At 43.4% G+C, this 20,634-nt stretch overlaps 1 protein-coding gene across 2 annotated transcripts in view; it reads left to right on the forward strand.

Moving 5' to 3' along the window:
* The window catches only part of LOC126184885 (zinc finger protein 184-like), an 84,774-nt gene that overhangs the window by 51,536 nt on the left and 12,604 nt on the right, over positions 1 to 20,634 (forward strand). For both annotated transcript variants that reach the window (XM_049927511.1, XM_049927512.1), the window contains exon 4: positions 16,615 to 16,792. In XM_049927511.1, coding sequence (XP_049783468.1) covers positions 16,615 to 16,792 — 178 coding nt within the window. The remainder of the gene's footprint in view (positions 1 to 16,614; positions 16,793 to 20,634) is intronic.

A 20,634-nucleotide genomic window follows, 5' to 3' on the forward strand; every position in this document is an offset into this window, starting at 1 on the left:
TCCTTTCGTCTTTCCCTCTCCTTCCCTCTTTCCTGATGAAGCAACTGTGGGTTGCGAAAGCTTGAAATGTGTGTGTGTGTGTGTGTGTGTGTGTGTGTGTGTGTGTGTGTGTGTGTGTGTGTGTGTGTGTGTGTGTGTCTCTATCAACGTACCAACGTTTTTTGTTTGGTAAGTTACAGAATCTTTGTTTTTAGATATAATAAGTATATTTAAACATACTAACATGAGTGTTTGGCATAACACGCGTAAAAAATCAATGTAACAGAGTGTTTCAGAATAAAAAGATAGAAAACAAAAATACAACTAAAATGGGGTGCGCAGAGTATACAAAAAATATCTAAAAGGTGAGCAATAAAATGACAGGTGAAGTGTGGTAGGAGAATGATACCAGCCACGAAAAGATTAGTGATCATGTATAGACTTGTCTTAAAGACAAGTCATAGTATAAAAAGCTTAGTCAGTATTAGAATGACATACACAATACAAATACCAATGTTCACACATACATTGATGGAAAAAAAAAGAAAAAAAAACCGAGATGATGGCTATTCTAATTTCGCACCAGTCGCATAAGAGTGGCACTAGCAGCACCACTATCAGGATGCAAATCAGGCTTGCTTTAAATGCATGCTGTAATGGTTGTGAGTGTTCCTTACCTTTGAGATTGGACATGGTGAATTGATGTTAGTGAAGAATACCTTTAAGGTGAGAAAGACACCATTGACACCTCACTGAATTTGAATGAGGTCATGTGATAGAGCCACAGAATGCTGCATATTCCTTCTGTGATATTGCAGAAAGTCGTGGCAGGAATGTAGCCACTGTACACGATTGCCGATAGTGATGGTCACGAGAATGTACAGCCACAAAAGACCGGGCTATGGATGGCAATGTGGCACTACCGAGAGGGAAGACTATTTTCTTCGGCATACGGTTCTGGTGCATCATACTGCATCTTCAGCAGCTATTGGAGCAGCAGTGGGCACCACAGTGACTCAATGAACTGTTACTATTCAATTACTTCAGGGACAGCTCTGTGCCACACACCATGTAGCATGCATTCCGTTGACCCCAAACTGCCACCATTTGTGATTTCAGTGGTGTCAAGCGAGAGCTCATTGGATGTCAGGGTGGAGGTCTGATGAATTCTGGTTCTGCCTCAGTGCCAGTAAGGGCCATGTGTTGGTTAGGAGGAAGCCAGTTGATGGCCTGTAGCCAGCCAGCCAGCCTGCATACCTACCTACCTGCCAGCTCCAGATGTAATAAAAATAAGTGAGAAGTAAAAGTGGGCTGTATACTAGGACCAAAGAAAGTGAATAAAGAAACAGCCTATGTGTAGTGGATGAAACACTATAATTAGGAAAAAATAAAAATGCTAAAACAGGGGGTACTGATAATTATATATATATATATATATATATATATATATATATATATATAGACACACACACACATTAAGATGACAACAGATGAACACACACACACACACACACACACACACACACACATATTAAGATGACAACAGATGAAGGGTGGCAAGAGAGAGATGGCAACCATTGAGATCGGTAATCGTATATAGACTCATCTTTAATGTGTTGTGTTTTGTTTTTAAGGTAGTCTTGGTTGCAAATTGGTTTTTGTTTTTGTGAGGCATCATCAGATTATATGAAAAGCATAGAACAGAAAATATTTAGTATAACAGATAGTAACATAATGAAGCTCGATTCTAAACTGTGCATCCATGCATATAAGGATAATAATATATGTCGAAACTAATGTACAAAAATAGCAGAAGCAGCTTCATTTGTCAGTTGCCACAATAGGGCATAAAATAAGAATAAAAATCATTTGGATAAGGCATCTGCTTGTAAGATGCCTTACCAGACAAAGCAATCTAAATGGGAACGAAAATAATATAATTAAATTACTGGGAGGCAATAAGAATGTAAAGTAAAATATGTGAACCGTTAGATACCTTACATGTGCCAAGACCAGATCAGCACAGTGTACAGATTGTAAACACATACAAAATGTACGCTACAAGCTAGTGTGTTCCAGTGGAACAGGTCTGCTAAGTAATACGGCAAAAGCTACTATGAGGTAAATGATAACAGGTACAGTACTGTAATGCGTTAATTATAAGAATAAACCTGATGTAAACATTTCAGTATGTATTCTTCCGCGTTTGCTGGAACCTCATTGGATTTCCGTTTCGCACTGGACTGCAGCGAAGCTGTCTCGAGTACAGTCAAGTACGATCATAAGGATACGTTTTACGCTGTGTTATGCGCACATAGACTGCGCGATCATGCGGGACAATAGCTTTACCGGCGCATTTAACTTCGACAGTACTGGCCGGTCAGCTGGTACAGCTAGCCTGCAGTGACGTGGCCAGCTGCAGGTCACACGTAAAAAGACACAAGCAGAGGAACAATAGAGCTTCAAATGTGATTTAATTTTTAAGCAGAATGAAATAATACACTGCAAATCTCCCACAATATGCTCCTTAGACGACTAGACGAAAACCGCAACACTTTATCGTTTTTAGCTAACGTACTACTGTAATTAAAAACAAGAATGGTGAAAATTCCTGACTGAACCACAGGGTAATTTTTCTGCATAAGCTGTGTTTATCGTGAGAGAGTATTGAAGGATTTCACCGTATAATTAAATATTGAAGCCACTGAACGTATTACTTACAGTTAGTCGTCTGGTAATCTCTTAGCTTCTTGCTTATCCGAATCCAAGAAATACATTTCAGTTCTGGAAGTGTCACCTGCTATGTTGATATAACAGAATCCACGAAGCCAACCAGGCGCAGCATTCTCTCTTGTTTTATGACGAGCCCTCCTATAATGCCTCCAGCGTTCGGCAGTGACGTGTGAAAAAGCTGCGTGCGTTTAGTTCCAGTACGTCTGGCAGCTTAATAGTCTTGCTACTTCTGGGGCCAAATCCCGCAGCTTGGCTCCATATCAGTTCTGTTGGGTTCATACTGTAATGGTACAGTAGCAAGTGTAAAAATCCAGCATTTATATGATGTGCTCGATGCTGTGAAAATGATTGTTTTTCATGTTTCTGCGACACTTATCTGTGGTATAAAACGATGGACATGTCCAAATAAAGATGATTTGGTTTTTCATTTCTGTCTTAAAAAATTAAATTATGTTTTCTTAATTTAAGCCACTTTCATGAACAGTCTTTCATAAAACATCGATAATTAAGAATTTGTATTCGAAATGGAAACAGGAATTTCGCGTCCAATATGTAATTAGAAACAAGAAGACGTGCATTATTCATAAAAAATGATGATTAGTTTTATAATTACGAGATGTGCGTATTTCATATTGAACGAGGGAAAAAATGATATTAAGGAGATTTGAACCAACGTAAGAAGAACCGCAATTCGCTCACATTGCATTACGCTACCGAATGTGCTACGCTTTTTCTTCTTTTTTTTCCTTTTTTTTCCATCTGGAGCGAGCTGACAGCAGTAACAATATGCGAAAGACAGTAATTATACAAAGAACACATTTAAAATAACAGAATGGAGGAAAAATTGGGTACATAGATATAAAAAATGGGGAACAGTGTGGAAGAAAACAGACAAAAATGGGGGCACTGTAAAATGGAGATAAAAACCGTAAAAAATTAGCGCACACAAAACAAAACCACACACAGGATCATAAAAGTATCGACGGACGGCGTAGCATATAACAATCACTGACAATAACATTATGTACAAGTCTAGCAAACAATTAAAATCACAGCTCATGACGCATAGGAGAACAGCACCAAACACTACACTGACGCCGATCAGCAGAGAAGCTCTGCCAAGGGCAGACAGACGAGGGAGGAGGGAAGAAGGGCAGGTGGGGACGGGAGGAGAGGGGGGAGAAGGGAAGAAGGGAGGGAGGGGAGGAGATGGGGGGGAGACGGGCGAGGGATGCGCTGATGAAGAGGGCTGGGGAGGGAAGCAGTCGAGGAGGGGGTGCAGGGACTCAGGGAGGGAAGGAAAAAAAATCCGCTCTGGGAGAAGGAGGGGAGAGGAAAAAAAGGGGGCCCTGGGGAAGGGGGAGGAGGGGAACAAGGACAGGTTATAGTTGGAAGAAAGGGTAGATGCCACGGTGAAGTTCAACATCCGGGAGGGGAGGTGCTGGAAATTGCCCTGGTGAAGGAGATGGAGGGTGTGGAGGTGGAGAGAGGGAGGGATACAGCGATAGAGGCACGGCAATGACTCGGGGGGGGGGGGGAGAGGAAGGAGGAAACCCGGGGGGGGGGGGGGGGGGGTCAAGCCTGCGGACAGTGAAAAGGATGCGGAGATGTTGGAGGAAAAGGAGGAGGTGGGGGGAAAGGATGAGGTCATACAGGAGCTGTGTGGGGGAAGGAAGGCAGATACAGAAGGCAAGGTGGAGCACATGTCGTTCGAGGATTTGGAGGGCCTTGTAAAAGCGGGTGGGTGTGGCGATCCAGGCAATGCTGGCATAACAGGGGATAGGATGGATGAGGGATTTGTAGGTGTTGAGAATGGTGGAAGGATGCAATACCCATGTCTGGCCAGGCAGGAGTTTCAGGAGGCGGAGGCGGAAATGGGCTTTCTGCTGGGTGGTCAGGAGGTGAGTGGTCCAGGTGAGGCGTTGAGGGTGAGGCCAAGGTATCTCAGGGTGGGGGTGAGCTGGATGGGACGACCATAAGTGGTGAGGTGGAAATCATGGGGACGAAGGAGTGGATGGTGCGGCCAATGATAGTTGCCTGGGTTTTGGAGGGTTGAGATGAAGGAACCACTGGTTACACCAAGTGGTGAACTGGTTAAGATGGGTTTGGAGGGTGCGTTGGTACTGTTGGAAGGGTAGGATAGAGAGCCAGGAAGGCAGTGTCATCAGCATATTGGAGAAGGTGGACAGGTGGGGGTGGCTTGGGCATATCAGCGGTGTACAGGAGATAGAGGAGAGGGGAGAGGACGGAGTCCTGGGGCATGCCAGCAGTGGGATAAAAGATACGGGAGTTGGTGTTGTGGATGATGACATAGGAAGAATGGTGTGAGAAGAAGGAAGTGACCAGATGGACAAAATTGACAGGCAGGCGTAGGTTTTGAATTTAAAGAGGAGAGCGGGATGCTATATGCGGTAATAGGCATTTTGGAGATAGAAGGAAACAAAAATGGCGGAGTGATAGGAGTTAAACTGGAGGGAAAGAAAGTGGACAAGGTTAAGGAGTTGGTGTTCGGCGGAGAAAGAGGGTCGGAAGCCACACTGGGTAAGGGGGAGTAGGTGGTTTTGATGAAGGCGGTGATGGATATGACGGGAGAGGATGGATTCAAAGACCTTACTGAAGACCGAGATGAGGCACATGGGACGATAGGAAGGAAGAGTTTTGTTGGGTTTGAGGAATAAGAGGACGTGGGAAGTGTTCTACAGGTCGGGGTAGAAGCCGGTAGAGAGGATGACGTGATAGAGATTGGCAAGGACAGTCAGGAAGGAGAAGGGGCTTTCTTTAAGGTGGTGGTGGGTGCCACAGTCGTGACCAGGGGCCATGTTGTGTTTGGACTGGAGGATAAGTTTAATGTCTTGTGCTGTGATTGGAGTGTTCAAGACAGAGGGGGGGCAACTGCCCCAAGTATTGGAGACCAGGAGCAAGTGGAGCGACTGAGGTATCGGCGCATTCCATAACGGTGGGGAGAAGAGAATAATCAAAGTGGGGATAGTCAGGGATGGGTAAGACCTCGGAAAAGTGGGAAGCGAAGTGGTTGGCCTTACTGACGTTGTCAGAAAGGGGGCAGTCATTATGGAAAAGGGGTAATGGGGTGTGGAATGGGAACCAGTAAGGCGATGGAAGGTGGACCAGTACTTGGAGGAGTTGATAGGAAGGGTGACGTTGAGTTGTGTACAGGTCTGGCACCAGTCCAGGTATAAGGTTCTGTGCGTGTTCTGCATTTGCCGATGATGGAGTGTATCCCTGTCACAAGTGTGCATGAAGGAGTAATAGAGGCGGCGGGATTCGCGGAGGAGGAGGAGGAGGAGGAGGACAGCCCACAGAGGGAGAGTGGGACGGTGGGGTTGGATTGTTTTACAAGGAACATGGGCCTCCACGGTGTCAGTAATTACAGTCTGAAGGAAGGACGACGCGTGGATGAAATAGTCAGGATGGTGATAAGTAAGAGGGTGGCTTTCGACCTGGGTGGCGATGGATTCCCAGTAGGCATCCCAGTTGGCACGACAGTAGTCATGGACAACCTTGGAGGGGGTGCAGTGTGGGGAGCCAGAGGGGTATGGTGAGCAGACGTTATGGTGAGAAGGATGGGGAGGTGGTTGCTGCCTATGGGTTCAAGGATGTTGATGGCGATACGCCCAAGGAGGTTGGCGGAGGCAATGACAGCATCGGGGATGATGTCGCTTTCAGGACAGGTGCGCTGGCACCGAGCGAGGTGGCGCAGTGGTTATACACTGGACTCGCATTTGGGAGGACGACGGTTCAATCCCGCGTCCGGCCATCCTGATTTAGGTTTTCCGTGATTTCCCTAAATCACTCCAGGCAAATGCCGGGATGGTTCCTCTGAAAGGGCACGGCCGACTTCCTTCCCCATCCTTCCTTAATCCGATGAGACCGATGACCACGCTGTCTGGTCTCCTTCCCCAAACAACCAACCAACCAACCAACAGGTGTGCTGGCGAAGGGGTCACCTTAGATCATGGAGAGGAACTGATACCACCGCTGAAGGGCGGCAGGGGAGCGGCTATGGATGTTAATGTCAGCAGCAATCACATAGGTGGAGAAGGTGTGGTCAATGTGGGAGATGAAGTCATAGGGAAGAGAAGAAATGGAGCAGACATAGATGGTGGTGCAGATCATGGTGAGGGAGGGGAAGAAGATGTTGAGGATAAGGTGTTCGGTGGGGCCATTTAGGAGGGGTTGTGGCCGGATGGGGATATGCTTAAAGTGGCCAATGGTGACTCCACCCTGTGCTCTAGGACCAGGAGCATCAGTGCGGCTTAGGATATAGGGAGAGGTGTGGATAGTATGGTGGGGCTGGAGAAAGGCCTCATTCAGGAGGAAGGTGTCGACCCGATGGTGGGAGAGGGTATTCATGAGTAGGTATTTGTTGGTGCGGAAGGAGCGGACATACTGGAATAGGATGCGACACTCATGCTGCACCATGACGGGAGCAGAGGGGGGGTTGAAGAGAGGGGAGGGAAGAGACTTAGACTAGGGTGTCGAGGCAGGTGAAGGTGAAGTGGGCTTGGTTGTGGGAGTAAGTGGAGAAGGTGTAAGACGGAGTGGGCAGCGAGGGATATTTGTTGGAGGGTGTGGGGGTGCTGGAAAGGGTGAATGTTTTGGAGGACTATGGTGAGGAACCAGATGATGTCTTCAGCTATGGGGGGTGGGACGGAGGGAATTGTTGGTGTGGACGGGGGAGGGGGGGATCAATGGGACAGACAGATACAGTAAGCTCAGGGGTGGCAGGAGGGGGTTTAGCTTTACACTTGTGGGAGTAGGTGGGATAGGGGCCATTGCAGGTGTTACAGGAAGGAGGGGTGGTGAGGTTGGGGCAGTGTTTAAGAAAGTGGGAGGCCTTGCAATGAGGACAGGTGAGGGGGATTTTTGCAGTTGGGGGTCAGGTGATCGTTGTACATGAGGCAGCACTGGCAGAGGTTGGATTGAGGAGGGGATTTGGAGGATTCAACAGGGTGGCGATGGTGGAAAATCAGGGCATCCTGGGTGAGGAGGTGGTAAATGGAGGGGGCGGACTCCGAAAAGACCCGCATGAGATAGATGGGACCAGAGGCATTGTGGATACGTCAGTCAGAGCGAATTTCCAGGTCCGGGTGTGAGTTCAGTTTCGCCAACACCTCAGCCTCCGTGATCACCCGGCTGAGCTTGGTGATCACGGCAGTGTAGGTGGGGGATGACGGGGAGGCTGGGGCTGAAGGCGCAGAGGAAGAGGAAAGGAAGGGTGTCAGAGAAGCATGGGGACCAAACATAATGCACAGGAGTTTACAGAGGAAATCCATGTGAAAGGAGGGGGAGGGGGACTTGATGAGGACTGAGTCCCTGCGAGGAATCAGCTGGGAGATGGGACCACCAGGTAGACACCTTCATATCTCCATGGTGAGGGTACGGGCATCAAGGAACTTAGGGTCTGGGGTTGACAGGACATAGGTGTGGAGGGCAGGGACTGGGGTATGGGTGGCAGGAGGAGTGGGGGAGGTGGTGACTTTTTGTTGGAAATGGTGGGAGTAGGCAATAACGTGCTTCTGGGGTTTTGATAGTTCAAAAACCGTCATGACTATCATCTAGGTGTTTTATAATCCCCATCTCTTGGAGCCAATTCATCTTCTTCCCTTTGTGAGCTGTATGCAGCACACTTATGTTATTCAAGTTGGAGGCTGATGGCCACTTGATTTCAGGTGCTCAGCAAAGGCAGAATGATGCTTTAGTTGTCCTCTCTTAGTAAGTAAATGCTCATTAAATCTGATTATAAGCTTTCTATCAGTCAGTCCCCATTTGATGCATCACAGTCTTTGCAGTCGATCCTGTAAGCACCAGAACTTGCATATTCGTCTTTGTGTTGTGTTCATTGTGGGTGTAATAATTTTGCACTTTATTAGTTGATGAGAAAACAACTTCCATATTTTGCTCCTTAAATAGCTTAGCAAAGCCACATGATAGATTCGCTACAAATGGGGTCTTCACTTTTAGTTTGCCAAGATTAGTGGGATTCTGGACTCATTTGGTGGTGTCTTTTGTTTATACAAATCATCGACTATCGTTGAGCTATACCCATTGCTGATCGGAATATGTTTTAGATTAGCTAACTCTTTGTCTTTGGATAAATGGCTTAACAGAAGGTCGCTGATGCAGTGTAGCATGGATTTCAAGAAGCTAATCTTACTGCGGTAAAGGTGACAGGAGAAAGCATGTATGACTGCATCACTAGTGGTGGGTTTGTGGAAAATGTAAAACTGAATGATGCCAACAATAATGTATCTCCCATAATATTTTTTGCTTTTAGGTTAGACTAACATACTTTATTATTCTTGCTTCTGCTACTTGCATGTTTTGGTTATAGTATTTTTTAATAAATGTACATCCACAGAGGATATTTATTAGACTAACATACTTTATTATTCTTGCTTCTGCTACTTGCATGTTTTGGTTATAGTATTTTTTAATAAATGTACATCCACAGAGGATATTTATTAGTAAGCTGTGTTTTTTTTTCTTTTTTTCCCCATCTCATGTACTCCTGGTTGCTTAAAGATTCTTTTATGTATTTAATTATGTTGCCTTCATAAATCCTCCGACAGTTCCATCATTCACTCTATGGGTTAAGTTATGTTTTAAGATCCTGTTATGCAATTTTAAACACTTCATCTTAAGCATTTTTGTGAGTGGCAATGTTTTTCCCGTATATTATTTTTCTGTGATCTTTAGTTGTCACCAGTTAATTGGTTATTTATTAGATGCTTTTATATATTTTATTGTAGTAACATCGTAACCCTCTGATAGCAGTATTACTTACTCCACTTGGTTTGTGATGGCCTAAGCTACAATTTAAGACCTTTTTACGCACAAGTTTTCCTTCTCAGCAATTTTGTAAACAGCAATGTTTTATCCCGCACTTTGTGTTTTGTTAGCCCCAGATGTTATCAGTTAAATTTCATAACCTTCCATAATGTAAGTTGTCTCTGCCCCTTGTGAACATAGTCACATACACTTTAATTAAAATTGAAATTTTGGTGCCCATTAAGTAATGCATATGGCTTATTCAGCTGTGGTTGATGCTTGTGTCATCTAGGCCACACAGGTGGTACAGGTACTGTGCCTCTTATTGTATACCTCATAGTAGCTTTTGCTGTAGTGCTTAGCAGACGTGTTTCACAGGAACACTTTAAGCTTCTAGCGTACGTGTTGTATGTGTGTTTACACTCTGCACAATGTTCTGATCTTGTCTTAGCACAAGTAAGGTATCTAACTGTTCACATATTTTATTTGTTTTACATCCTTTATTGCCTCCCAGTAATTTAATTAATTTAGTTTGATTTCCATTTAGACTCTCTTCAGTCTGATAAGACTTTTGACCAGCTGATGCCTTATCCAGGATGATTTCTATTCTTATTTTATGCCCTGTTGTTGCAAATCATGTATGAGACTACTTCTACATTTTTATGTGAGTTTAGAGATATGCTATTATCACTCTTTGTGTGGCTGCACAGTTAAGAATCATGCTGCATTATGTTACTGTTTGTTACGTTAAAAAATTTCTGTTTTATGTTCTTCAGATAATCTGATGATATTTCACAAGGCCAAAATGCATAATTGGTATGAATAAAAACAATTTTGCAACTGAGGCTGCTTTTATTCAAGGAAATATCATAACCAGTTGCTGTACCGAACTGCCAATGATGAACTGGAACCAGTATTGGCTTCAAGAGCCAAAACAGTCTTACTATAATAAGCTTAGTCAGAATTAAACTGATATACATGGCAGGAATAAATATATGAAACAGAACGGTGCATCCACACAGCACTAGATGTAATAAAAATAAGTGATAAGTAAAATGGCCTATAAACTAGAACAAGTGAAGCTGAGTGAAGAAACTAAACCTACGTGTATTTGATAAGAATGCTAAAATTCAGTTACAGGATGTTCAGTGTAATGACGAAGTCATTAAAATGAAATAACATAAGGTATATTAAATACATGAGAGTATCAGTGTTAAAACAATTTTTCAGGTACTAAAGAATGGAAGCTTGAAAGACTTAGTGCGTAAGAAATTCATAGTTATTGGGAATAAACTTGGGTTTAAGCATAGTTTGTCCATTTACCCTAAACACAGGGTTCTGGTTCAGATAGTGCAAAATTTTGTATTTCGTGAAGGATGTCAAGGATATGTCTTTTAGGATAGTGGTGGAGATTGCCATCATTCGTGTGCCACTCTTCACCTGTTGTCATTTCATTGCTTAATTTTTAGATATATTTTTGTATACTATCAGTACCTCTTGTGTTAAGAGCATTTTCATCTTTCCCTAATTATAGTGTTCTTATCCACTATACGTAGGCACAGTTTCTTTACTCACTTTCTTTAGTCATAGTTTAAATCCCTTTTTGCTTCTTGCTAATTTTTATTATGTCTGGTGCTGTGTGGGGACGTCATGCTGTCTTATACATGTACATTGCTATTCCTGTTGCATATATTGCTGTAATTGTGACAAAACTTTTTATATTGACACTTTTTTTAAGATGAGTGTATGCGCGGTTACTGATCTTAATGGTTGGCATCATCCTCCTACCACACATCACCTGTCATTGTCTTACTGCTCAATTTTTAGATATATATTTTTATACTGTTCATACACCCTGTTTTAGTTGTATTTTTATCTTTTTATTCTGATGCCCTCTGATACACTGACTTTTAGACATTTTGTGCTGAACACTCCTGTTTATAAGTTTTTGAAACATGGTTTTAGGAAATATCTGTAGTCATAAAATACTACAAAAAATATAATATAAACAGTCTAGACCATGTAAAATATTTTATTTTAAAAACGGTAACCAGTTTCAAGCAATACCTGATCATCTTCAGACCAGTACATACTCCTTGCTGACTCCTGCAGCTGGTGGCATGAAGCACTGACTGCTCTTGGCTGGTGTGAAGAGCAACTTCAGGTGGCAGTTGTTCTTAACACCAGCCAGGAGCCATTAGTGCTCCTTGCCACGAGCTTCAGCAGTCAGCAAGAAATATGTAATGGTCTGAAGATGATCAGGTATTGGTCAAAACCGGTCATCATTTTCTAAAATAAAATATTGTATGTGGTCTAGACTGTTTTTATTATATTTTTAAACTCACAGCTGCTCCTCTTGTTCACAGTTGGTGGTACCTCAAGATGAAGCTTTGGGCTTCAAAACAAGTTGTGCAGTAAATGGAAATTACCAGAAACTGAAGTGGATTTTTTGTTGTATCAGTCTTGAAATATTGATAAATACTCACATTTCTTCAGATTCTCTTTAACTACACAACAACAACAGTTTAGGGGATGAATGTTAACAAACAGTATCTATAAAGGACATTGTTTCAGATTACTCTTATCATGTAGCGTTCACTCATTCATATGATAGTTTCCAATTTAAAGAGCTGACCAGTCTGACAACAATTTCACAGTACATGTATACTCTTATGAAGTTTGTTCTTCGTCATCTGTTATATTCTGAAACAAGTGATAATATCCACAGTTACTCTACTAGAAAAAAAATTATTTGTGTGTTTCAAATCTAACCCTGGTTTCCAAAAGAAGTGGATTATCCTGTAGAAAAAGTTTGTTGATCACTCACCCAGTTATGTAAATTGCTTGATAGATAGAATAGTTGGTGATAAGTTTGTGCCTACTCGTTATATCCTTCTAAAATAATTTTTATTTAGAAACTTGGAGAATGTATTGTATAAGAGAATTAATTTTTGTTATTACTAAATTATTTTAGTTACTATTGGCAACATGTGCCCCTATAAGTATTGCATTTAAGTTTTTTAAATAATCTGCAAACTACCTGGTTTCAGATTGTTAAAAAAATGTCACACAAATGTTCTATTGAGCGTGCAGTTAACACTGATCTGAGTACAAGACAGCCATTTGACATAGAGAAATAAACTTTAAGCAATAGTTAGGCACAGAAACAAGAATCTAATACCATACTGACTGTTAATCGAATGTGACTGTTTCAAAAATATGAATAGGTTTTTCAGAGAGAGAAAAAGCCTAACATTACAGCTCAGATTTTTAACTTGTGCAGTTTTTTGGTGAATACATCTCTTTTCATATTTTAGTCAACAGCTTGTAGCAAATGTTAGCTTTTGGTAGACTTGTTACTAAAGGTACATATATAGTATATTTATGTTTTCTGTAAGCTAGTGTATTGTGCACAATGGAGGAATGTAGAGCATTTGTAGTCATTGTCCATTTGGGAGACATCATTTAATTTTTGATGATAAATATGGCTGCAAAATGGACATTTGTATGCTCGTGACATGTTTTTCCCCCCTCCAACACAGAGTACTGATGAGGACCTAACATCCTCAGAATGCCTGAAAAAATGGGCCTTCTGGGGTGCTTGCACATCTGTTGCTGACCTTTCTAAACATAAAAAGAATAGCCACAAATGGTCCCTTTAAAGTTGATTGTTATTTGCCATACCTCTTAAGGTTGTCATCAATAGTGTTGACTACCATTTCTGATCCTAATTTGTGGATGCCAGCCTTTGTTTCTTGTGTAGGTAAAATGGGGTGCCTATCTGTCCAAATCAAACTTATTTGCACCTTGTGGATGGGAGAGTCCTTAGAAAATGTAGTCCATCAACAAAGGAGGTGGCTTACAAAACACTCGTTCGACCTATACTTGAGTATTGCTCATCAGTGTGGGATCCATACCAGATCGGGTTGACGGAGGAGATAGAGAAGATCCAAAGAAGAGCGGCGCGTTTCGTCACAGGGTTATTTGGTAACCGTGATAGTGTTACGGAGATGTTTAACAAACTCAAGTGGCAGACTCTGCAAGAGAGGCGCTCTGCATCGCGGTGTAGCTTGCTCGCCAGGTTTCGAGAGGGTGCGTTTCTGGATGAGGTATCGAATATATTGCTTCCCCCTACTTATACCTCCTGAGGAGATCACGAATGTAAAATTAGAGAGATTAGAGCACGCACGGAGGCTTTCAGACAGTCGTTCTTCCCGCGAACCATACGCGACTGGAACAGGAAAGGGAGGTAATGACAGTGGCACGTAAAGTGCCCTCCGCCACACACCGTTGGGTGGCTTGCGGAGTATAAATGTAGATGTAGAAGTAAAGAAAGAAAAATATGGTATTTACAGTCCATTTAATATGCTATCACTATTTCCATGAAAGCTGCACTTGAGTGGTGTACAATTTTACACACCTCAGTTTAGGATGGTTGGCACACTACGTCTCACACAGGTGATTCAGCAAGATCATCTCACATTTAAATTATCTAGCTTTCTAGGTTACTCTGTATATAACTTTACTGAATGGATAAAATTTTCATGGTTTTGTTCTGCCTGAAGCATGAATGAGCACTCAAGCCGTCAGTGACTTTCATCCATGATTGTTGTCGGTAACTGTCTGGCTAATGGATGCTGTGTTGGCCTTTTATACCTAATAGTTGGCCAGAAGCATTATGCTGATGATGTGCAAAAATCAAGGAATTTGCACATGCTGCTGCAGATTATGTTCACCTTCATAGATAGTGGTTAGCACAGCTGACTACCATGCAGAGGACCTGAGTTCGACTCCCAGTACTGTCAGGAAATTTTCCTTGGTGGGGGAGTAGTACAGGGTGCATTCAACCTCTTGTGGCCAACTGAGGAGCTATTTGACTAATAAGTAGCGGTTCCAAGGTCAGAAAACTTGACGATGACTAGGAGTGTGATGTGCTGACCACATGGCCCTCAGCACTGCATTCGTTGACACCATTGACAGAGGATGACCTGGCTATTGGTCAGGTCTGATTGACCTGTTGGGGCCCAGAATGTGAAACTTTACCTACCTTTATGTACCACAGATTGTGTTGATGTTTGTAATGGAGGGATGCTAAGAACACCATGAATTATGAATCTCTTTGAAAATTAGGTAACTTGAGGTACATAGTTGTAGCAGTGAATATCTGCTGCTATGCACTGCTAAGAATATGGAAGCTACCATGGTTTTATTTGATGTTGTATATTCCTATCTTAGTAACTTCCTTTATGAAGGAATCTCAGTAGGTTGAGCCATGGAACAAGAGACAGTTCTATGCTTGTCTGTGAGACTACTCTCCACCCACAAATTTGCATTAATTCAATTAGGCAACAGTGCTCTTTTTGGGCAGTACAACTGCTGTCACGATCACAAGGAATGTTACAAATTCAAGGAATCCATTAACCATGACTGCCTTATTGAACTTAGTGTCTCTGTTTCTGTTGTCTTCTTGACTTGTCAAAAAAAAGGTTGAATGACTTATCTGCCCAGGACCGTACGTATTTTTCCCCACAGAGAAGAGGAACACGATATGCAGGGCAACCTATAATGCGTAGTGGCTGGGGTGGCAAGCCTCTCTGGTGAGTGGTTGAACTGGGTAGGCAGAAATGAGGAAGCCAGTAGTTCACCGCTTTGGGCAGGGTGCCATTGGAGTGGTGACTGAATGCCTGGTATTTTTCCAACGTATCATCATGGAACATCATTGTTAAAACTTTACCTACCTTAATGTACCACAGATTGTGTTGATGTTTGTAATGGAGGGATGCTAAGAACACCATGAATTATGAATCTCTTTGAAAATTAGGTAACTTGAGGTACATAGTTGTAGCAGTGAATATCTGCTGCTATGCACTGCTAAGAATATGGAAACTACCATAGTTTTATTTGATGTATATTCCTATCTTAGTAACTTCCTTTATGAAGGAATCTCAGTAGGTTGAGCCATGGAACAAGAGACAGTTCCATGCTTGTCTGTGAGACTACTCTCCAACCACAAATTTGCATTAATTCAATTAGGCAACAGTGCTCTTTTTGGGCAGTACAACTGCTGTCACGATCACAAGGAATGTTACAAATTCAAGGAATCCATTAACCATGACTGCCTTATTGAACTTAGTGTCTCTGTTTCTGTTGTCTTCTTGACTTGTCAAAAAAAAGGTTGAATGACTTATCTGCCCAGGACCGTACGTATTTTTCCCCACAGAGAAGAGGAACACGATATGCAGGGCAACCTATAATGCGTAGTGGCTGGGGTGGCAAGCCTCTCTGGTGAGTGGTTGAACTGGGTAGGCAGAAATGAGGAAGCCAGTAGTTCACCGCTTTGGGCAGGGTGCCATTGGAGTGGTGACTGAATGCCTGGTATTTTTCCAACGTATCATCATGGAACATCATTGTTAAAACATTCATTTATTGCTTAGCAAACTATAACAGTTGAGACAGTGCTCGGAGAAGCCAACAATCCCAGGATATGTAAGGTGTAGAGGGCCTGCAAACAGAAGTGGCCATCAGCAGTGGTGCACAATTGATGGAATGATGATGGCAGTGACTTGGCAAGGATGCTGACCACAACAGTGGGTGGTGGCCCAAAATGCAAACTACAGCCATGTACAAGCCTTGCACCTGCAGGAAGATGAGTTGTCTGTCAGTCTCAGAATCGGCTGCCTAGCTGCACAGGACGGGGTGTGCTGAGGTGCGCAGAATCACACTGTGGATTCAGCATGGATAAGATGACTCACAACAGCAGCATCTGCCCACACAAGTAGAGGCAGGCAGCTTGGAGTGTGCCCACATGATTGATGACAGCTGAACAGCTGCATGACTATGAGCTTGATCCGTAGTCCACCATGGCAGGAGGCCAGCAGTGCCTGATCAATGTTTGCCATTGCCATTCTGATTGAATTTTTCAGTAGACCCAGGGCATGTGGTTGGTGGAAACAGTAGGATTATTTGCAGTGATTGCTTTGACTCCATGTGGCAATAGTAATAGCTATGTAGCCTGATAAAATAGTTATCTCGGCGATTTTTTGCTTTGAAATCTGTTTACTTCTCAATAGTTTTCCACATATCACATTTATGCACTCACTTTTCTCATTACAGATAAGGACAATGAAGATCAACTGTGTGTGCCAGTTGAGCCAAATGATGTAATGCAAGAACTGTGTGCACGAGCTGAATCACCTGTTGAGCCTACGTTCAACATTAAAGAGCCTCGCATTGGAGATTATGTGTTAGTAAAGGAGGAAACATTTGAACTAGCGAAGGACAAACATTGCAAGTAAGCAAGCACATGCCCCTTTATTTAGATAGCACCGTAACTACATTTTAATGTTTACAGTGTTGTTGTTGTTGTTGTATTTCATGTGGCAGTAGCTGAATACTGTACATTTGAGGCACCGAGTGCCAGAGGGAGTTATCACACAGTTACAGAAAAAAATGGTTTTTTGAAGCATTTGGACACCTTTTATTGTCAGTTAGTAAATGTTAAAATCCTTGCTAGGTGAGAAGAGAGGATCTTAAGGCCATAATCTAGTCAGGCTAAATAAACAATAAATAAAATAAATAGAAGAAGGAAAACTTGCAAGCCTTCAGAGTTATCCTTTGATGAGCTAGAGTGGACACACACACACACACACACACACACACACACACACACACACACACACACACACAGGAAGGAGACTGGGGGTGGGTGGCTAACACTGCGGAAGTATAGTTGTAGCAGCCAGTGGGAAGAAGCACATGCTGAAGGCTATGTGGGGACGTGAATTGGGAGGGGGTAAGAGGACGGAGGAAGGGGAAACTGTTCGGTCAAGGGTGTGGGGACAGTGGGTACCCGAGATCGAGGCCAGGACATTTTGGGAGTGAAGGATGTGTTTTAAGGGTAACTCCCACCTGCATGGCTCAGAGAAGCTGGTGGGGGAGGGAAGGATCCAGATGCTGTGAAGCAGCTGTTGAAATTGAGCATGTTGCTTCAGCTGCATGTTGTGACACCGGGTGGTCAGCTTTGTTTATGACAACAGTTTGGCGGTAGCCATTCATCGTGGTGGACAGCTGGTTGGTTGTCATACCAACATAAAAGGCTGTGCAGTATTTATAGCAGAGTTGGCATATGACATGGCTCCTTGTGAAAGCATGTGGTCTGACCTCTGATGAGGTAGGATAAGCCTGTGACAGGACTGGAGTTTGGAGGTACTGGGTAGGTGGAATGGGCAGATCTTTCACCTTGGTCAGCCACAAGGATATGATCTCTGTGCAAGGGGTTGGGGTTTGGAGTTGCTGAGGGATAGACTAGGACGTTGTGTAGGTTGGGTGGGCAATGGAACACTACTTTAGAAAGAGTGGGAAGGATCTTGGGTATGATGTCCCTCATTTCAGAGCAGGACGTGAGATGATAAAAGTTTTGGTGAAGCATAGGGTTCATCTGTTACAGTCCAGGGTGATTGTGCACTAGGTTTTGCAATGTATTACCTGCTTGTGAATATCTTTGAGAGGCCTTCAGCATACTGTGCGAGAGAGTTCTACTCAGTGCAGATATATCGTCCATGGGTGACTAGGCCTTGTGGGAAGGATTTATTCATGTGGAAGGGGTGGCAGCAGTCGAAATGCAGGTGCTGTTGGTGGTTAGTGGGTTTAATGTGCACAGAGGTCTGAATTGAGCCATCAACTAGGAGTGGAGGTCAATGCCCAAGAAGGTGGCACAATGGGTAGAGGAGGACCAGGTGAAGTGGATGGAAGAATGAAGCAGATTGAAGGAAAAGTGTTGGGGATGTGAAGAACTGTGGATATTGTGTGCTTGCCCCGAGTCTGGCTCATGAAGGTATCATCAATGAACATAAACCAGACTAGGGTTTAGGAATTTTTGCAGGCTAGGAAGGTTTCCTCTAGATGGCCCACAAACAGGTTGGCATAGGAGGATGGCATGCAGTTGCCCATGGCTGTGTCATGGATTTGTTTGCATACCTTCCCTTCAAAGAAAATGTAGTTGTGGGTGAGGATATAGTTTGTAAGGTTATGAGGAATGGGGTGATGGGTTTGGTGTCTGATGGAAATTGGGAGAGGTAGTGTTCAATATTGGCAAAGCGATGGGCATGAAGGATGTTGGTGTATGAAGAAGTGACATCAGCAGCGACGAGTAGGAGTCGGAGGATGAGTAGGTCTGGATCTGTTTTCAGGTTGTGTATGCTGTCGCTTTCTTCTGTTGAAAGGATAGTGTTCTTAGGAAGGGACCTGGGCAACGATGGTAAGGCCAAGTTGGAGGTAATGAATTCCTGGAAACTGACTAGTTGGTTGGAGGGGGAAGGGTCACAGTTGGATGGTGGTATGAACTGGACAAGGTTCAATAATGGGATTAGGTTGGCTGTGGTTGGTGGGATTGGTGGCAAAAAAATGTTTCCAGTGTAAGGATCAGGAGAAGGAGAGTAGGTCCTTGACAAGTCCAACATGGCTGGGCAGAAAGTTAGGCCTTTTGATAGGATTGAAAAATTTCTGTGTGCCATGAGGAGTTGGCGTGGGGGTTCATTGTGAGGAGAATAGATGTTGACGGGTAATGGTACCCAAAGGTGAAAGTAGGATGTCAACAGGTTGGACAGTTAGTGGCAGTGGTGTCTGGAGTGCACATGCATGTTTTGGAGTGAAAAGGTTTCTATTTCAGATTGTTGTGTATGTAATGAAGATTGCACAGTAACAGTATCTTATGTAGAGAGTAGAGGTGAGTCAGGGATGTCTGTGCCATGGAGAGGTGTTTTTGCAGTACCAGGTCCATGAGGGATAAGGACTGCTGGAATCTAGAAAGGTGTAGCCTGTTGTGAAAGGAGGGGTGGAATCCAGGGAAGGGGATTTTTGTGGTCATGTCGATCAGGGTGGGGGAGGGGGGGATTACATGGTTTAGACAGCATTTAAAGAACAGCACATGGGACTAGTTTTTTGCCAGGGAAAGGGATAATTTTCTGTTCTGGTGCAGAAAGGTGGAGCCAGGGCCCCTTAGGGTAGGGATGATGATAAGAAACAGGGAATGGGCGAGTGAAAATGTTAGGTGGTTATAAGGAGAACAGGAAATTAAGCCCCATTCAGTTCGTTTAGTGGAAAGTGTGGAAGAAATTATGCCGGGAACAATAGGATGGTTTTGTAGCATGATCATATTTAGATCGCGCATAACTTATGGTTACATGTGGGGAAAAAAGAAGGAAAGACGAAAGTAATGACTAGAACCATGTGTGAGGAGGGATGGGTGGATTCGGATGTTAAATGTTGTGGTTGATAGCTGGGAGGTGTTATAACTGAGATCCAGTGGATGAGTGTTCCATAGAACAGTCTGCAGTGCAGTTGTAATGGCTGCGTCCGGTACTGCCGGACGTCACGAAAGTTGTGCGCGACCATGTGATGTTATCCGGCACAGGCGAAATGTGTGCATTACAGAAGCAGGCAGGAAAAGATGCAGATGGACAATACAGGAAGACAAGGGCTGGAGTTCACATATTGCAACAGGGTGTATATGCACCGGGACAAACGTGAAATCTGGGAAAAACACGGGAATTTTTTCATCCAGGAGAAAACAGGGAAAAACTTTGGAATTTTTGATTATGTTAGTTTTCAGTTAAAGTTTTGTAATTTTAACTGGTAAGAACTGATTCTCTAACGAAGAATTTTGCTTTAGCTAGCTACTGCAACAATGAAACATAAACGAGGGAAAGAAAACCAAAGCACACACAAGCGTCTGCCAACACCAAAATGTGTGAAAGCGCTTAGGACGAAGACTATTCAATACTTTATAACAACAAAGTGATTCCATTGACTGTTACGTCACAACTGTTTACATTAGGTTCGTTTGAGCAGTTGAGTCGCGTATGTACCTGCTTCCGCTTACGGCTACGTGGGCGTACGGCTCTTACTGTAGCTGGATCAGCAGTAGCAACAAGCAGCCAAGCTTGTAGCGCATGCGCAGAGCAGTCGAAGTTGCAGTGGAGAGGGCGATAGCACAGTCTAACATAACAGTCGCGACACTCACTGCTGTAAAAGTTGTTGCCGTTTGACAGATGGAGCGACACTAGCGCTCCAAGCGGCGGGTAAGGTGAACGTCAGACGCGTCATAAGCATAATGTTTGTTTGCATCCATTTCCT

The sequence above is a fragment of the Schistocerca cancellata genome, chromosome 4, assembly GCF_023864275.1.
Source record: "Schistocerca cancellata isolate TAMUIC-IGC-003103 chromosome 4, iqSchCanc2.1, whole genome shotgun sequence".
Taxonomy (NCBI): domain Eukaryota; kingdom Metazoa; phylum Arthropoda; class Insecta; order Orthoptera; family Acrididae; genus Schistocerca; species Schistocerca cancellata.